General features: G+C 44.1%; 1 protein-coding gene across 1 annotated transcript in view; it reads left to right on the top strand.

The window, feature by feature from the left end:
- The window catches only part of ADIPOR2 (adiponectin receptor 2), a 64,614-nt gene extending 49,043 nt beyond the window's left edge, over positions 1-15,571 (top strand). The window contains exons 3-8 of the mRNA XM_084643027.1: positions 2,373-2,492; positions 4,525-4,696; positions 7,918-8,104; positions 9,283-9,470; positions 11,502-11,695; positions 12,764-15,571. Of these exons, the coding sequence (XP_084499153.1) occupies positions 2,373-2,492; positions 4,525-4,696; positions 7,918-8,104; positions 9,283-9,470; positions 11,502-11,695; positions 12,764-12,895 (993 nt within the window). The 3' untranslated portion in view covers positions 12,896-15,571. The remainder of the gene's footprint in view (positions 1-2,372; positions 2,493-4,524; positions 4,697-7,917; positions 8,105-9,282; positions 9,471-11,501; positions 11,696-12,763) is intronic.
- The last annotated feature ends 3,639 nt before the right edge of the window (positions 15,572-19,210 follow it).

The raw sequence follows: 19,210 nt of genomic DNA, 5'->3' as shown, positions 1-19,210 counted from the left end.
ACTGTAGGTCTGGAAGCCTGGCTTCGATCCTGAGCAAAATAATACAGTGGCTGTTACGAGACTATCACTGAAGAATAAAAGGACACAAATATAAATGTGACAATGTAATTTTATGAAAAACAGGTCTTGTCAAATGAACTGTGTCCAGTTTTGGTGTCAGTAAATTAAGAAGGATGTTGGAAAAAATGGAAAGTTTAGAAAAGAGCTACAAAATGAATCTAGGTCTAAGAAACGCTCATTACAATAAAAGACTGAAGCTTAATTCTTTTAGCTTGTTGAAGAGGTTAAGAGGCAACATCATGGTCTAGAAGTACTTACACTGGGAGAAGACTCTTTAATCCTAGCTGTTTAACCTCAAAGACATAAGATCCAGTGGTTCAAAGTTGAAGCTAGACATATTCAAACTGGAAATAAAGTACAAATTAACATTCAGGGTAATGAACCATTGGTACATTATATAAAGGGGATATGGCAGATTCTCTGTATCTTGAAGGGACTAAATCAACATTGGAAGCTTCCTTAAGAGATGCAGTAGTTAACTACAAGTTATTGGGCTTGATGCAGGAATTACTAAGGTGTGAAGTTCTGCGGCTATCATACATGAGGTCAGACTAGATCAGGGGTTCTCAAACTGAGGGTCAGGACCCCGCAAGGGGTTCTGAGGTTATTACATGGAGGTTCACGAGCTGTTAGCCTCCACCCCAAACTGCGCTTTGCCTCCAGCATTTATAATGGTGGTTAAATATATTAAAAAGTATTTTTAATTTATTAGGGGGGGTTGCACTCAGAGGCTTGCTATGTGAAAGGGGTCACCAGTACAAATGTTTGAGAACCACTGGACTAGATAATCATATTGGAACCATCTGGCCTCTAAATCTTTGACTTGGCCACTAGAACTCTTGGCAGCTTTCTAGAGCAGAGACTTGAAGGGCACAAAAGGCTTCACTTCTCTTCTTTTTCTCCTATTCAATATTGCTATAACTATTTTCTCCTGCTGCGTCCTCAAGATTTACTTTGGCAGCGGAAGTGTTGAGTCCCTGGTGGTATGGATCGCTTCTAATAAACAAAGCAGAATTTTAGTGACCTGTTTCTTTATTTCCTGAAATTGGAATGACTAAAGCATGTCTTCACTTGCTTTGTCCTCTGCATTTTAATGTGCTGGAGAATGGGGGCCATGGAATTGTTGTAGCTAATGACTTTCTCTCTTGTGATTGATAAAACTCCTCCATCTATATTCCTGCCTTATAAAACAGGATTCTGGAGTTACTTTTTTTCCATTTCCAGATCAAAATCCTGGCCTCTTTCTGCACAGTGGTTTCTTGTAACTAGTATTTGAACCTTTCCATTCAAAAGTGGTTTTTGGTTTAGTTGCTTTATACTCCACACCTGAACATAGCCATTATATGAACAACATACCCTCCTATCTCAATGTCTGTACTTTGACCTGTTAATCTTTTACCCCCAATCAGGGATATTGCAGATTATGTATTCCTTACGCCATCCAATCTTAAACCGAACTTCGCACCCCTTGATAATCTGTACATTATTCCCTGATAACCAAAAACTTTTACGCTTAAACTATGTACCGTTCACTTTTTTAAACATCTTAATAAAATTTTTATACCACCATCTTCTACATACCTACATAAAAATAATATGCCTCTGTCCAACTTTTGATTTCCTGGTTTTACTACTGGAACATCTAGCAGGACCAGCAGAGATGAACAAATCAACACTTCATAGCACAGTGCAATAGGCATAATTTTCAGCTAAGCAGATTTGAGTGAAATGATAAAATTTACCTGAATTTGATTTGAAGTCATGTTTTACTTGGCTTGCAAATCTTGCATTGAAATTGACTGCAGCCTCACCCTGGCTTATCCTGGGCTACCAGAATTACAATTTTTTTTGTTTCAGAGTAACAGCCGTGTTAGTCTGTATTTGCAAAAAGAAAAGGAGTACTTGTGGCACCTTAGAGACTAACCAACTAATTTTTTTTGTGCCACCTTCCCGTGATTATTAAAGTGTTTAGTCCTAAAACAGATAAGAGATTGAAACTTTGTGTAGGAAGTAATCCTGCACTGGTAGGGGAATAGGCCACATCATTTTGTGGACTTTATAGCTGATGATTTTAATGAAATACACAACTTCACAGAATGTCACTGAATTTTCCAGACTGGTTTGTGCTTGGTATGACCATGGATAACACTTTCAAAAGCATCTGAGTCACTTTTCTGAAAATTTTACACCTTGTCTTGAATTTGAAATTTCAACTCAACGGTTGGCCCGTGTTTGGTTTTGGTGTAAAACGGTGAAAAGCATAATCTTATGTCAGGTTTTTATATGAAATGTTTTTGGTTTTTCACTTCCAGAGTTCTGAGGAATGCGACTGTAATGATGAACCAGCTCAGGAAGATGAAGGGTTTATGGGTATGTCCCCTCTTTTACAAGCCCACCATGCCATGGAGAAAATGGAAGAGTTTGTGTGTAAGGTAAGACATTAAAGAAAACAAATCTATCCAGATGGTCACTTGAGCCTACTAGCTAAATGAAGCTAACAGTCCATGTTCCTGAAGTAAATTGTGTTGGCAATAAGCTGGGGAACAGCAGGTGCACGTTGGAGTTGGTCGTTGACCGATTCTCTGTATATCTGCTAATGCTGATGCTGTGTGGGGTCCCAGGTATGCTATAACTGCACACACTAGAAAGCATGGAACAATAGGGATTACATTCTGAAATTATTTTAAAGCTGATATTGCAGCTAATGAGTCTCCTTTGGGAAACATCTGTGTGTTTGCAGGCGGAATAAAAGCACTCTGCTTCCAGTGTTTCTGGTTCAAGATGCTTTCATTTATCAGGACAGTTCTTTCCAGACTTCTGCAGACATGCAATTTTTTTTTGCTTCCACATCATTTGCTTCCATTGTAAAACAGACTGTCTGCTACCCAAATAGAAGAACAGGTTCTCCTAAAAGTCTATCCAAGCAAATCCATTGTGGACTATGTAGAGATTGCTGGCCTTGAATCTCAGTTCTGCTAAAGTTGTGGGGAATATATTGTATTGGTCTCTGGCTGATGCCCTGATTCTGGGTTTGGGTGGAGTGCTGTCTGTGGCACACTTATTACAGTGGATGTTACTAATGGCTTTTTGCCATTGGTAGAGGGGATCCTGGGAAATCAAGGTTCCATTTTCATACAGTGCTTTGAGCATGTTTTGTTTTTAAACAGTTTTCTTCCTCTGCTTTCTCAAAAATGGGACACCCCCCCGCCCACATTCTTGCTGCATGTGAAGCAAAACACAGCTAATTCTTCTGTAAAACAGAATCTTTAAGTGTCTTACCTGAGCTAGTTCCTTTGACTAATTTTTGAGCTGACTGGTGGTGGTGGGGTCTAGAGAGGACTGACAGTAGGAAGTGTCCCTTCAAAGGAAAACCAATCAGCAGCATTCCTGACATTGTTTTAGGCCCTCACTGTTAAAACAGAAATGAGAACCCAGCAGTTGAAATTAACAGTTGCAGGATTCCCTAACCTTTAATGCACACATCTCTGCTCCTCTTATTGCTAAGTGAGCAAATCCCAAAGACGATTGCATCTGTGCCATGCCTGTATGTAGCTTTGCAATGCTAGCTGAGGAGCCATACTGAAGATGACCTGCATCTTGTTAGCTCTGTGCCACTGAAAAAGGAACTGACCAGTGATGTAGACCTGCTGTGTATGAGCAGCTGTGTGTGTGTGTGTGTGAGATTTTTGCAATGGGGACCTTCTACAGAAGTGGGCACATAAATATGTAGGAGGGAATACAAGAATTGGGAATGGTGTAGATCTACTGTTAGAGCATCAGAGTTCAGGTTCTTGCTGGTCCTCTACTTCTTGGGCTGGCAGTGCTGAAAAGGCATCAGGCTTAGCCATAGGGAAAAGAATACTCCTCACTTTACTTGAATGCCCCTCTATGCATTCTGGATAACTGAAATAGTACTCGCCGTCCTATTAGATTTAACATTTAGACTGCATCTAACACTAGTGAGCATACAGTCAGTAACGATCTTGTGATGGGGAGATGGGACTGTGCTCAGGACTTTCTCTGTTAGAGATGAAGAGCCACATCTAGCTTTCCTCAATGAGGTGGATGGGAAGACACCCCCTCCCCAATACTGAATCATTACCACATAACTAACCATGCAAATTAAATCCACCTTTGGCCTTCGTTGAGCAGTTAAAATGAGCTTGGTTGTGTTCCTGTTTATTGAAGTGTTGAAGTATTTCACTTCCTGCACTGGTGGAAGCACTAGCTCAAGTTCAGACCATTAGTGTGTTGTGTAGAATAGGGACCAGTATGACTTAGGACTTGAGCACAAGATACGCCTGTCCCAAAGGAAACACTCTGCTCCCTAGACTTAGTACATTAATTTTGGGTTACTTTAAAGCACTGACACTAACTCAGGATTTCCTGTTTTTCTCTTTGCCATGCCCACCATTTATGGGACTTTATTGGCTGAGATTCTAACCATGCACTCTTAACCTCCAGGTGTGGGAGGGCCGATGGCGGGTCATACCCCATGATGTTCTCCCTGACTGGCTAAAGGATAATGACTATCTGTTGCATGGACACAGACCACCTATGCCCTCCTTCCGCGCTTGCTTCAAGAGCATCTTCAGAATACACACAGAGACTGGCAACATCTGGACACATCTTCTAGGTATTTCCATTATGCTTTAAAGTGAATGTGCACTGTTAATGATAGAGGAGCATAGGCAGCTGGGGAAATATTTTTAGGGGGACTGAGCCAGCCCTGCACTCACTCCTTGGTGGCAGGTCCTGTTCTGTGGCCCCTCACTCTGACCTGTTGGCTCACTGCTCTCATAGTGGAGGAGCCTGTTTAGTGTCACATAAGTGCATCTCTATCCAAATAGAGTCCCCCTCCCCCACGATGCCCTGCCTAACCTCCTACTTGGCCCTGGTGCTGCCAAACACAGGGCCTTAGGATCCTCACTTCCTGTGGGACTGTCGCCCCATCCCAGTGAACCTTCCCAGGAAATGCCATTTAGGAGCCAGCATCCACTGTTGGGACTGAGGAATCTAGCTCCACCTCCCAGGAATCCAGTGTGCAGCCACATGTGAGGCTTTGCTTGCTGGCCGAGTATGTGGTAGCTCCAAATAGTTTGGGGAGGTGAGAACTGAGACCCCTGTAGACCTAGCCACCTGCTACCGAAGTTTGAGTGGTGTGGAAGATCCTTTAGCCGGGGCAGAGTCATAGGTGCCATTATCCTTCCAGCATGACATGCTGGGTAGAGTTCCAGGTGTTCCTTGTTAAAATTCCCCCACCAAATGTTAGGGAGGGTTAAGGTGGTTTCCTTGTCTTTGGAGTTCAGCTCCTCTTGATACTGCTAACTCAGCACTGTGAGATCTTATCCTTGGGGCCCATAAGCATACATCCGAAGATCACTTATTGCCTTCAGAGTGCACAAAAGTTGCAACATGTGTCAGGGGACTGCGGGGAGGGGTGGGGTGAATCTACTATAAGGACATTTCCTGGATCCCAGAGAAAGACCTTCACCCTTTTCCTGTCCCCTTCTCCAATTACACAAATTGAAAGCGGTGCTGTGCTATTGACGTGTGCCTTTTTCAGGAACAAAGAGTAAGTACGTATGCTATAAATGCTTAATATATTTTTGCATGCCAAGTGCTGTTGCTCTCCCTCATTGTAGTTGAGACGCATTTTTGCTAAAAGGGGAAACATGCTCTGTTAGCTTACCCTGTCCCTCACCTGTGCTCCTCTTCCACTGCAGTATGCAATCTTCCCCAATACCCAGGGCTTATCACAAGGTAAGCAGAAATACTTTGTGGGAGCTCTGTGTTAAAGTAGTGACACTGCATCACTGCATTTCAGTCGAGCAGAACTGGAGGTAGCTGTTCTCAGACCTGTTTGTGCCATTCTCCATTTTGCCTGAAAGGTACATACTCCCTTCCTTCCTCTCCTGCAGATGTGTGCTACTTTCCATTCCCTGCCAAACTAGGGGAAAGAGTCTGGCCGGAGGGTCAAACCTCCCTGGCAGTGCTGAGCATTTTCTGCTGTATACCCCTTTCTCATTGCCCAGGGCGCATTATCAAAGTGTGAGCAGAAGTTTAACTGACCACAAATTAGTTTTAAATTCACATTGCAGTGACTCTATCCCACTTAACCCTCCTGCCCAGCTTGGGAGGATAAAAACCCACTCTTACACTCTTCCAGCTGTTGAGTGAACAGCAGTATTCTTTGGTAAACAACTTCAGCTTTGAAATAAACACATCACAGCAGCAAACTGGGCTCTGTGTTGGGTTGCTGATCTGTGAAGCTGGGCTGAGCCACTGTTCCCAGGAGCTCAGAAAAGGTCTGTCTTAGATATGCCAGTGATTTTGAGTCAGTGGTGTCTTCACCTTGATCATAAGCATCCTTGTTCCTCCTTGCATGGTGGAAGCCACGCAAATAAGAAATGCTACTTTGCAGGGATTCAGGAGGGCTGGGGTGGTACCTGGTCTTTATCTGAGACTAGGCTGTGAAGAAGCCTGTCAATCACAGTGAGAAAGGGAGATGGTGGTTCTGGGTGATAGTGGGCTCTTCAATGAATACCACAATTTGGGGAATGTGGGAATATAATTCCTATGAGGACTAGGATTCATGATTTCCCAACCTTTACCTTGGAAATGGAGGAAGCAATGAATGGTATTACATCTAACTTTAGGGTTTTCCTTAGCACTTAAATTAGCAATCAGGAACAAAATACAGATTGGGTACACTGCTGGTGTATTACCTGAGAAAATCTAGGGCACCCCGCCTATACCCTACCGAGGGCTCAAGGCATGACCCAGTCAATTTAGAGCACCCCCACCCTTTCCCTTCTGAGGGCTCGGGGCGTAAGGCTCAGGAAGAAACTTGGTCAATTTAAGTACCCACCCTTTCCCTCGGGACTCAAGGCTCTACGGGTCTGCGGAACCTTTTCCCAGTGAAAGAGCCTTACGCATCTATTAGCAACACACACAGCTCTAAACATCTATTTATTAGCAACACACACAGAATACAAATACCAAGCAAATATCTTATGCGCACCATTCCCAATGGATTGGGTGAATTTGTCTATGTCCAGTCAGGATCCACTCATCTGGGGGTTCCCGACAATGCCTCTGCACGTCGTGGTCATGCAGAGGGGTCTGAGTTCTAGCAGCTTGATGTTGAACTGCAGTCTGGAAATGGTTCCCAAAGAGCATTGTTTTTCATTTACATTGTATAGGTAAAACTAGCTCCCTCCTTCAAATCTACTAAATCTATCACATTATCCCACACTCTTAAATAGCAAATTTTAAACAATTACGCACTGGCACCTGTGTCCTCTTTCGTGCCCAAATTGTAACTTAATTGTGACCTTCTCTATTTGAGCAGATGGTCATCATAAAATGCTGGTCAGAGCTTATCTTACCATTTGAGTCTTTCTGCATCCTCCTTAATTTCCAAGAGTCTTTACAACCTTGGTGGTGATAACTCTCGTTAGGGACATTCCTGAGGTGGGGGTGCTTTATCAGCAGCAGAACATTCCTTTTATTATCTTTTTCTTTCCAGTTTTGGTGATGAACTCCGAGTTTCACCCAAGGCTAGTTTAATATGCGGGGTGGGGGTTGATCTGATCTCAGGCCTACAGGTGAGTGGTGGTTGTGTGCTCAACCAGAGTGTGGATGCCTCCCAAAACAAGTGAAATCATGGTTTCTGTTCACGTGTGTACAAATTCAGTCTGAGGGTCAAACATATGACTGATCAGATCAGACCGCATGGAAGTGTAACATTGTCATTATGATTGTTGTTCAGTATTCCCCACGCCCGTAAACTTGGTCTAGTACAATACCTTTCAGGTTACATGAGTCTGATACCTCTGCCTTATCTTTACTTAGGTTGTGTGTTCTTCCTGTGTCTGGGAATCTTCTACATGTTCCGGCCAAACATGTCCTTTGTAGCACCTGTGCAGGAGAAGGTAGTTGTTGGACTGTTCTTCTTGGGAGCCATCCTTTGCCTCTCCTTCTCATGGCTCTTCCACACGGTTTACTGCCATTCAGAAGGTGTCTCCCGGCTCTTCTCCAAGTAAGTATCCAGAGTGGAATGCATGCTAGTTCGGAAATGGCTGGGCAGAATGGGGCGGGGAATCCTGGCTAGGGTTTGGGAGCCCCACTGTAACAGTGTGCCTAGCTATGTGGCCATGGAAACACTTTTTTGAATAGTAGTTGGTGGGTAGGGCTTGCATGCAGTTTCTTCGAGCCCAACATTCCATAGACCAAGGGTATAAATACCACTCTCTCTATCCCTTTGCTGAAGCAGTCTCAAAACCAACTTTTCCTTTTCACCATTGAGATGACTATATCTAAATATTTAACTATTACAGCTAAGATTCTAAAGTCTAAGAGTGTAACTTTTTTGCCTTTGTTCTTTTTTTTAACCTATTTTGGATCATCTTGGGCCTTGCTAGACATAGTGGATCTGTCACATAAAAAAGGATTTAGGAGTATTTCTCTTGCCCTTGTTAAGCACCCTGCTTTGGCTGGACAATGAGGGCCCTTTGCTCTGGAAGGTCACTCAGCCAAGGGCTGTGAAGTCTGCAAGTCTACCACAAAAAGAGCTCAGAGGGACCAAAAGCCTCCCTCCTAAAGAACCTGTTTCTGCAAGAGGCCATGATAGTTCACGAGTCCTCTGTCAGGAAGCAAATAGTTCATGGGAATTGTGCATCTGGAATGTGGGGACCCTGTCTGCTCTGCACCTAGTAGATATAAAAACATCCTAGTTGATGATGTGAGTGGTTGTTTCCTAGGTGGTCACTGGGACCTTGGGTGGGCAGTCTATTTGCCATCCTGGTGTGGACTTGTCAAACAAGTCAGAACAAAGTGTCCAGAATTCTATCTGCTGCCTATTTCTTGCATCAAGAAAATGCTCCTGACTGTTTTTAGTCAATTCCTTCTTATCCCCAGAATAAAAACCTTGAGGTACTCTTAGGGGGGGGTGGGCTATTTATACCCCGGGCCTGTGGAATGTTGGGCTATGGGGAGCAGCATACACCTACTGACCACTGCTCAAAAATGGTCTAATGACTGCCTGGCTAGGCAAGTCACCTCTGCGGGGTGAGGGTCTGTGGAAGTAATCATTCAGTGAACAAGATAAGTCATCTCATTTTACAGTGATCAATTGGCTCTTAGGATAAACAGTACGTGGGGTGGTACAAGAACTTCTGGGGTTGGCTTTCTTTGTCAACCTGTTTTATCCTGTTCTAGGCTGGATTACTCTGGCATCGCACTTCTCATCATGGGCAGCTTTGTTCCATGGCTGTACTACTCCTTCTATTGCAACCCTCAGCCCTGCTTCATCTACTTGATTGTGATTTGTGTCCTGGGCATTGCAGCCATAATAGTCTCTCAGTGGGACATGTTTGCAACCCCTGAGTACCGAGGGGTAAGAGCAGGTAAAAACCAAAATTTATTTTTTGCTTTTTTACTACAGTTGCTTCTTCCTACTGACTCATTACAAAAGCATACTTCTAGGAAAAGCCTGCATTGCCAAAGGATGTCCTAGTGTGTGGGAAACGCAACTAATGCATTCTTGGACAGTAAACTTGGCACATCTGCTATAAGAGAGGCATTGGTGTTAAGTTAGACCCTCTGGGTGCAGGAGTAGGGGGCAGCACATGGAATGGGAGAGGCAGTTAACAGTATTTCCATCATTATTAAACAGCTCTCTCCCCTTTTAAAGGTGAGATACTAGCAGTCTGTGTCCGACTCCCATAGACTCGTCTTACGGCTGTAATCCATTAGGTTCACTAAACGTGGTAGTTAGCCTCCCTGCTGAGTGCAGCTGAGCAGTTAACATATAATCATAATCTTGTGGATATCTAGCTTTTCTCCCTTTGACTATGGTAGACAAGAATAGTTACTGTTGCCTTCACCAATCAAGAATAAGGAGTCTTTGGGTAACACAATTTAATGGTATACCAAGTTTCTCATGTTTCTTCATGTTGGGTTTTGTGTGTATACAAACCTGTGTGCACTCCAAGGTACTATTCCTTATATTCAGGAAAGTTCTGACTGTCCGGATACAGCAAGGAGTTCAGTCTCCTGAATATTAACTGTATGAGGGACGGAACTCCTTTCCAAAAAGACTTCTTATTCAGATCTTTAGGGTTTAATACTCTATGCTAGGACAATTTTGAAATCAGCCAAGCTGTGATCAGGCAAGTTACAGGGTCAGATAAGCCTCAGGTGCAATTTTTTCTATGTTGTTCCTGGGGCGACCTGTATGCTATACTGTAAATAGTCTACATTAGGGGTGGGCAAACTTCGTGGCCCGAGGGCCACATCTGGGAATAGAAATTGTATGGCGGGCCATGAATGCTCACAAAATTGGGGTTGGGGTGTGGGAGGGGATGAGGGCTCTGGTTGGGGGTGCAGACTTTGGGATTGGGCTAGGGATGAGAAGTTTGGGGTATAGGAGGGTGCTCTGGGCTGGGACTGAGGGGTTCAGAGGGTGGGAGGGGGATCAGGGCTGGGGGAGGGGGTTGGGGTGCAGGAAGGGGTGCAGGCTCCAGCTGAGGGTACGGGCTCTGGGGTGGGGCTGCGGATGAGGGATTTGGGGTTTGGAGGGTGCTCTGGGCTGGGATTGAGGGGCTTGGAGGGCGAGAGGGGGATCGGGTTGGGGCATGGAGAGAGGCTCAGGGGTGCAGGCTCTGGGTGGTGCTTATCGCAAATGGCTCCCGGAAGCAGCAGCATGTCCCTTCTCTCGCTCCCGCACAGGGGTGCGGCCAGATGGCCCATTGGAGCACTGGAGGGGGCCATTGGAGCATGCAGGAGCCAGAGTGGGGCCATGCTGTGGTTTCCAGGAGCCGCGTTGAGAGGCCACCGACCCTGCTCCCCAGCTTGAACACTATAGAGGGGCCATGCAGCTGCTTCCGCCAGCCACATGGAGCAGCCCCCGACCCTACTCCCTGGCTGAAGTGTCAGAGTGCTGTAGCCGGGCAAGCCCCAGACCCCGCACCCCAGCAGGAGCTCGAGGACAGGCTTAAAATGGCTGGCAGGCCAGATCTGGACCACGGGCTGTAGTTTGCCCACCCCAGTCTACATCACTGGTCATTTCCTTTTTCTTGCATGTCATTCTCTACCATACTCTTTCAGTAGCAGAATATTTTATGGGATCTAGGCGCCCTCTATAGCCCAAGAATGTTAATACTCAAGTTGGTGCATAGATGGCTTATACAAAGAGGCACTAACTTTAAGCGAAATAACATTTAGTATGCCTAGAAGAACTGCTGACCAGTATCCATAGTGTATCAAGGGACTCTGTACTTTCTTGAGCACTTACTTTGTTATGGCATAAACTTGCTGCCATACTTGGGACCTCCAGCTTCAACAGCTTCCACCTTAAGTCTTTTGTGAATGTTAGGCTCTGCCTATTGCTGCTTTCTTTGTCCAAGCCTGACTCCACCATTTTCCTTACCTCCTAGGAGTATTTCTGGGTCTCGGCCTCAGTGGTGTCATCCCCACCCTGCACTTTGTCATCTCTGAGGGCCTTCTCAAGGCAGCCACAATGGGGCAGATAGGCTGGCTGGCACTCATGGCCTGTCTGTACATCACTGGTGCTGCACTGTATGCTGCCCGTATACCAGAGAGATTCTTCCCGGGCAAGTGTGATATCTGGGTGAGTCTGCAAAGTAACTGGGTACTAAGATTGACACACAAGCTTGTTATGTTGAGGTCTGGTATTGCTATGCTTTTGTGTTTCTTTGATTGTGGCAACCAACTAACTGCTTTAAAAGCTGCTTTTGAGATTTCATAATTTGGGAACAGATTAGTGGATTTGATCATTGAAAAGTTGACACAATGCTGTTAGAAATCATTGAAATGCCTTTACAAAGGCTAGCTGTGGGACTGTACTTTGTCACTGAGGCTCTGTCATATGCATGACACTTTGCTTCTAGTCTCCTAGGGATACTTCAAATAGATATACAGCATTTATGCAAACCCACTGCTCATGCTACTACCTCTTCCTTTAGCCTGGGAGGTATGCTCAATATCACGTCCTCATGGTGTCCATTCTGCTGCACTGTAATCCCTCGCTTCCTGGGTTTTTATCCTGGATAGCCAGTGACTGAACTTCAGATTTTAGTATTAACTAAAACCTCAAACTACTTGTTGACTCATGTTCAGCCTGGCTCCCCTTATGGTGGGGGAGCAGACAGAACAACTGTGTTTTGAAAATCCACTTGATGACATTGCGTCCAGGACTAGAGCAGAGCTCCAGTACCTATTCACGTGTGTAAGATGGGCCATATCAGTAATCCCAGCAGCTACAGTGTATCCCTATTGCGAGGCATTAAGAGTCTAAGGAAAAAAATACCCTGTACTGCTAAACCTGGGAACTGGAAGCATGCTGGTGTGATATCTGCCAAAGACAGATATGAAGGAAAGGCATACAGCTTCATTTCAGGTTTTAAGTGTGCAAGTGATCCTGGTGGCTGTGAAATCTGAAGCAGATTTCTTTTTCCCCCTGCTTCCAGTGAATATAGCTTGGAAGAGGGGGAGATGCTGTAGCCAGTGATAATACAGTGACTGGTACAATATGGGATCTTGAATAGCCCAGCAAGTAATCTTAAGCTGCTGCTGCTGTGCACTGCTATATGCTTCAGCCCAACACGTCTCTTTGGAAAGAGGTTGGTACTTGGATTCCATGGGTCTCTGGCTGAACAGTAATGTCTTATTTCCACAGTTCCACTCTCATCAGCTGTTTCACATCTTCGTAGTGGCTGGAGCTTTTGTGCACTTCCATGGTGTTTCAAACCTTCAGGAGTTCCGTTTCACAGTTGGGGGAGGCTGCACGGAGGAGGGAGACATGCAGTAAAACCTGCCTTCAGCCCAGGATCATAACCAAAACAGAGGATTGCAAGAGGCGTTGATGTTAACGGGCTAGTGACGTGAACACCTGAGAATCCAAGCCTCATGTGATGGGATATGGAAGCTACTTGGGATTTCTGACACAAGAAATTTATACCTCAAATGATGGAATGAGTCAATTTGAAGACCAGGAAATTCTTAAACCCTAACTTATTCTTGATCTACAGATTGAGCTATAGAGGACCGTGTCCAAATCGGCTTCTGTTCAATGCCATATTTATTTGTAGAAAATGGGAGGGATGGCTTAGCAGTTTTCTTTTTTAAATCTAGGCTAAGATTTATATCTTCTTTAGGGGCAGGGGAAGGAGCTGATTTTAGATGCTCTTTTGGGGAAAAAATTGTAAATAAGATTTCTAACTTTCTGTTTAAAATAAATTTATATAAATGTTTTAAACGGGGTGGGGAGGGGAAAGGGGTTTTGTATAGATGCAACATGCAAGTACCACACACTGTTTCAATTTTGCACAAAAAGGTGACTGCAGGAGGATCAGATAAAATCCTTGGGAGTGAGGCATGATGGTCCTGCAGACTCTCTTCCCAGAAGCTGGCATGTACTGGGCAATATGGCATTCTGGTCAGTATTTGGAGTGGGCTCAGAACATGGCACATAAATGTTGGCAATGGCCTTTCTGCAAACAAAAGCCACTAGCTTTTTGGTTGCCATTCATGGATCTGCCATGTTTTGATATGATTATATGATGCTAATGGCACTTGTCAAAGAATAGAACAGTTACTCAGGTGGGTAAGCATGTGAGGAGTAATGGGGGTGGGGAAGATAGGCTGGCACTGGAAGGAAGGAGCTGTGCACTCAGAGGAAGAATACTGTTTGGCTGCTTGCACACACTCGATTTTTTTTTATTGGATTTCTTCCTTATCCACAGAAGTCCTAATGTTTTCCAGTGTTAAATTTACTAAATTCCCTGTCCTGCAATAGACTCCCTGTCCTACTGTTGCCGCTGCTCCTGCTGGGGGAGCAGCTGACTTCCCCGGTATCATGGGCAGTGCTGTGCTGTGAAGCAGCCAGCAGAAAGCACTCAGATTTAATGGTTTCTCTTGACCTAATGCATCACCTTCATGTGTGTACAAAGCCCCATGGCCTACAGAATCTTGTGACTTTTAAATCTGCACTAAACCCTGCACAGTTCTCACTTCTCAGGTCCAGCCAATGTAATTTCCCAGCCCTGCTTAACCAATGGGATAGCTGGCTTTTTTTAATTTATTATTTTTATTTATTTTTTTTAACCTGGAAGTAAAATTGAGACCATTTGGACTATTGTGGAGCCTCTGTATAGCAGGAAGCACATAGTCTTCTCTCATTGGGTTGGTGTGGCTTCATCTCTGGAGCCTAGTCAGAAGCCAGAGAGAGAAGCAAATTGTTGGAGAATCTTCTGAGTCATGGGGCAAAACTGATTGTCAGATATATAGTTTGACACAGAAGTGTTATGTAATGGAGTAAGAGCCTAGTTGCTGGAAACTTAAGAGTTGTTATCTCTCACATAGGATTAGTTAAACAGCTCCTAAAATGCTTTGGTTCACAAAGCAATAGGAAGGTAAAATTGTTCTAAATTTTTAAAGGGTGAAAATTCAAATTTGCAAGTGAAAAATGGGGATTGCAGAGATCTTACAAGTAAACATTCTTGGGTATCCAGGCTATTAATGAATGTTTCAAGCAGTTATCTTGTCTAATAGGATTGAATAGAAGTGGAAGACCTTGATTATCTTCAAGGTTCCTCACTGACTCTAAAGAGCAAGTATTTTCTCTCTTGCCTTTTGGTTAGTTATTTTCAGAAATTTTGAAATAAAGCTTAGCTGTAGAAAGAGGTGCTTTATTGGAGCTTGTGGGAGGCTTAGAGGGATGTTTTTCTTCTTGGTTGGATCACCATAGTAGATGTCAATAGGATTGAAGGAAAGGCTTGTATTGTCTTGTGGGTTTGTGCAGTGCCTAACTGGAACACAGAGCAGTATTAACCAGGCACTTTTAATGGGAGGGTTTAATAAGCATAGGCAGGAGGTGTGCTTTGCTACTTGAGAAAGCAATGGTACATATCAGAACCAGACTTGTTCTGGAAAGCACTTTGGATACCTCTGTATTAATACCAGCAAAAGTGGCAGTCTCCATCCTGAATCACCCTACGCTCACTCCCCGAAGGAACATTGTAACTTGGCCCAACACAGCACAGAACTATTACAAAAACACACTTCACCTGCTATTCTTAACCCAGTCAATCTCTGTTTTAGGAAGTTTTTGTGCTCCAATAAACTGCCTACCTGTGCACTCTCCTTCCCCTCTCCCCTCCCCCCCCCCCCCAGTAGCACTTGCTGAGAACTCTTCCCAGGTTGGCACCTGAATGCCTTACTCTCAGCGGTCAGAGGCTTGCTTGCTCTGTGTGCAGATTATTGCCATAGAATAGATAGGACCTACAGCTCCTTTCCTTCCTCATTAAATAGTGGCCTTGTTCAGTATTTTCTTTCTTTTTTAAATTGCTTACTGTTGGAAGCAACAAAGCACATTTTGGGATTTTTGATGGTTGGGGTCTCTGGTGATTGGTTCCATATAAGATGGGATCTCATGACTTGCTGTGTTCTTAACTTCTGCTAATAAAAGAACCAAATGGGATATTGACCAAGTTTGGCTCTTCTTTGCTTTGTATGATGTTTACAAGAATAAAACAATTTATTTTCTCCCTCCCCCAAAGCTTCTGGCTGACCAATCAGCTTCTTATTAAGGGGTCTGATAGTCCAGATGTCAAACTGAGACCTGGAGAGTTCTCATTACTTGCTTGGAGCAGGGTTGGGGATGTACTGTGAACACTAGGACAGGACCTAGATGCTAGCAAATAGTTGCACAAGTGTTGCTAGATAGCATCCCTTTATCTATGGCTCAAGTGAGGGAAGTAAAAGTCTAGTCTGACTCGCTTATGAGTCTGAGATCAGTGCTATTTTATTTCTTTAAACTCTGCCTTAAGCAAGGTTGCCCATACACAGCAGATATTGTGTGCTCACCTGGATTAAGTCTTCATACTTTAATTGTGGCCTTCACCCACTGCTGTACTGATGGACCTTGAGTTTGACACCATAGGGATCAAGCTTGTCACTCATGCCTCTATGCCTAATACACCAAATTTAAGTTTTGTTCATGTATGTTGTATGATGGAAACATTGCTTTACTTCTAGGCCTCCTTAGACACTTTGCATTGTAGGTCCTGACTTGTCTCAAATTGTTCTAGAATAAGTTTTTTGTCTTGTGAACAGCTGGGCAAATCCTGTTTAAAACTATTTTATAAACTGGATCAGTCTAGCAAACAGGATTAGCAAACCATAAGCTTGTTTGTGATTCCAGGAGCATGAATGTTTCCAGAGATTAAAAATGGTTTGGCAGCTACTTACAAAGTTAAATGGCTCCGTTATCAAAAAGTCCGGTAGACACTTGCTCCCACAGTGTTCTGTATGCTTCCTTTATTGTGTATCCTGTCTGCACTAGCAGGAGAACAGTTTTAAACACTGGCTGAGTAATTGTGGGCTAAGGGGACCTGTTGGCATCATTGCCATCGAGCCACTTTCCTATTGCCAAGCATCCCTTTCTAGGATAGACAATATCTGCACTAAATTTCTAGAGAAGCCTGTTTTGAAGTACTGCCCCAAGAGTCACCTGGATTTGACTGCTTTGGATTAGAAAATAAAACTTGGTCAGTGCTTTTTACTCTCGGAAGAACTTGGTGCATGGAGTATGAAGGTGGGTCAGAATGTGGTTTGGACTGTCACTAGTGTTAACACTTACTGCTTCACACAATGCAGTTAACATGTGAAACTTGTTGCTGAGGAATGCTGTGATGGCCAAAAGTACAACTGGGTTTTAAAAAAAAGATGGCCAGGGATGGAAACCCAAGCTCCGGGTGTCTCAACTGCCAGAAATTGGGACTGAGCAATAGGATGGATCACTCAGTAATTGCCCTGATCTGTTCATTCTCTCTGAAGAATCTAGCAGCAGCCACTGTTGGAAGACAGGATACTGAGCTGGATGGACAATCGGTCTGACCTAGTGTGGTCATTCTTATGTCATGTTCCAAAGGGCAGAGGGATGAGTATATTTCAGTCTCCCTGGGCAAGATTGCCTTTCTTTACCCTGTCCGTCTTCTCAGGCATCTGCTGGACTGGGAATTAGATGAGCCTTTGTGCTGCCATGGAGCCCAGCCAACCCTCTAGTAGTCCTTAACTTTACAGCTCCTTATTGTGCATAGAGTAGCAGAAAAGAACACTGCAGTAGCACTGAGTGAAAACTAATAACAAATATGTGTTAAATGCTACAAAGCGTATTTCCTTTCTAAACTGGGATTATTTTGCTATTTATAGTGCCTAGCACAATGGCATACTGACTGTAGTGGGGCCTCTAGGGCTACCATCATACAAATAAATGATGAAAGGAAATAGGGTCTAAGGCTTCCTTTGGGGAAAAAAGTGGAATTCATCTGCTAAATCAGTGAGGAGGTTACCTGCTGGAGGGTTGGGAACTGGGCACCAAGCTGGTGGGAAGCATGGATGCTGGAAGCTCTTGTGAAGGACAGTGAATGTTAGAAGCTGTTTTGATATTCCTGGAGCCATACTCCGGTGGAGAGATGTTCTGACTAACACTAAAAATTGGTCAACTCACTACAAATTCGTCATTTAGTGGTGCTGCCAAAATAACTTCATGCAACAAAATACAAAAGTTAAATAACATTTCTGTCTGGTACCTCTTTCTAGTAAATAAGTTTCACATGAGACCACCAACTTTCCCAAGTGTTGAAAATATCAACAGGCACTGCTATTAGCAAAGCACCTTACCTGGGTATGGTCAGAGGAGCTTTTATAGCCCCCATCATATGCTAAATGGGCATACAGTTGAACCAAAGACTGAGCCAACTGCCTCCCCGTTAATCTTCTGGTGGTGGGGGGGGGGGAGGAGCACTCTTGTATATGTGGTCCCCTTCTTGGAATCCTGAGGTTTCCCACCAGCTTTACACTGATCCATTATTATTTCCCAGAGGGTCCATGGTACACTAGAATTTTGCCAAACAGAAGAAGGCTTGGTTCCTGCTCCACAAAGCCTACGTGCTTTTAAGTCAAACAGCTGCAACTCAGTTGAAAGGCTTCTGCTTTCATTTTCAGGACAATATCCCAAACACGTTACTGCAACCACCTAATGCTGTGAGGTAAGTCCAAGGCTAACTTTCCTAATTCTCAGTTTCTTCCCCCATAAACCATTTCTTAATTAGAGCTAAGGAGCCATCCATGCCATGTTGTACTTGAGGGTTTAGTAATTCAGGTGGGAGTTCTGCCACAGGCAGAGCAATGTGAGCTAAGATTCTGCATCATGTTTAAGTGGTACAGTATAAAGCAGGGCTTTTATATTTGCTGCAGCCACTGTTCTAGGTAGTAGGATAACTTTATCCTGTAGCATGGCATTTCTCATTTTGCAAACCCCCATCAAATGCACTTCTGAATTTTAACCAAAATGTGTGCTTCCTCCCACCACTCCCCTTTCAACTCAGGACTCAAGATTGTGGCAGGGGGACATAGAATTAAATGCCTTCAGAGCTATATTGTTGCTACTAATCAAGGCCACAGTGCTGCTACTGCTATAGGAAGGAAGTTAGGTCTTCATAGCTCTGATCTCCCCAGACAGCTTCTATCAGTAGATGCTGCTTGAATCCACCAGCACCTTTTATGAAGGCCACAACCACTGCTTTCTGCTTCTGCAGACTTCTCATAAGAACTGCCACTGTCAAAATCCCATGCCTGCATTGTATGCAGCTGTGGGAATGAATAAATATCATGATTGATAAGCTTCTGCATGATGTATCCCTCAGCGTTGCTCCTTCCCTCATCTCACTGGAAGGAGGAGGGTGGCAGTTGTTCTCTGTTCCCACCCTGGAACATGTCCTGGCTGTTTGCAGAATTTTCATGGTGCACTTCTGAAAAACTCTAGGAGCATGTGGACCCTTCTTCCTGGGAGAATCTCTACTGTAGTTTGTTTTGGGGATTATAAACAACGAGGCTGTGCCACAATCACACACGGTTGAGCAGATTTACTAGTCAGCCCAGAGCAGTGTTTCTCATTGTGAGAGGGCGAACAGACATGGACATCATGTATTCCTGTGTGACTGACTTCTTCCTGGGTGCATGCAAACGAGTGAACATCTCAGCTCTGAGACCAAGCAGGAAATGTGATCTGTCTGAAGCAGAGAAACCATTATCCATAGTTTCAGGGTGTGTCTATGTGCTG

Source organism: Lepidochelys olivacea, assembly GCF_965140295.1.
Source record: "Lepidochelys olivacea isolate rLepOli2 genome assembly, chromosome: 1".
In the NCBI taxonomy this organism is placed as follows: Eukaryota; Metazoa; Chordata; order Testudines; family Cheloniidae; genus Lepidochelys; species Lepidochelys olivacea.
Note: the sequence above shows the minus strand (reverse complement) of the source record. Positions and strands in the feature narration are given on the sequence as shown.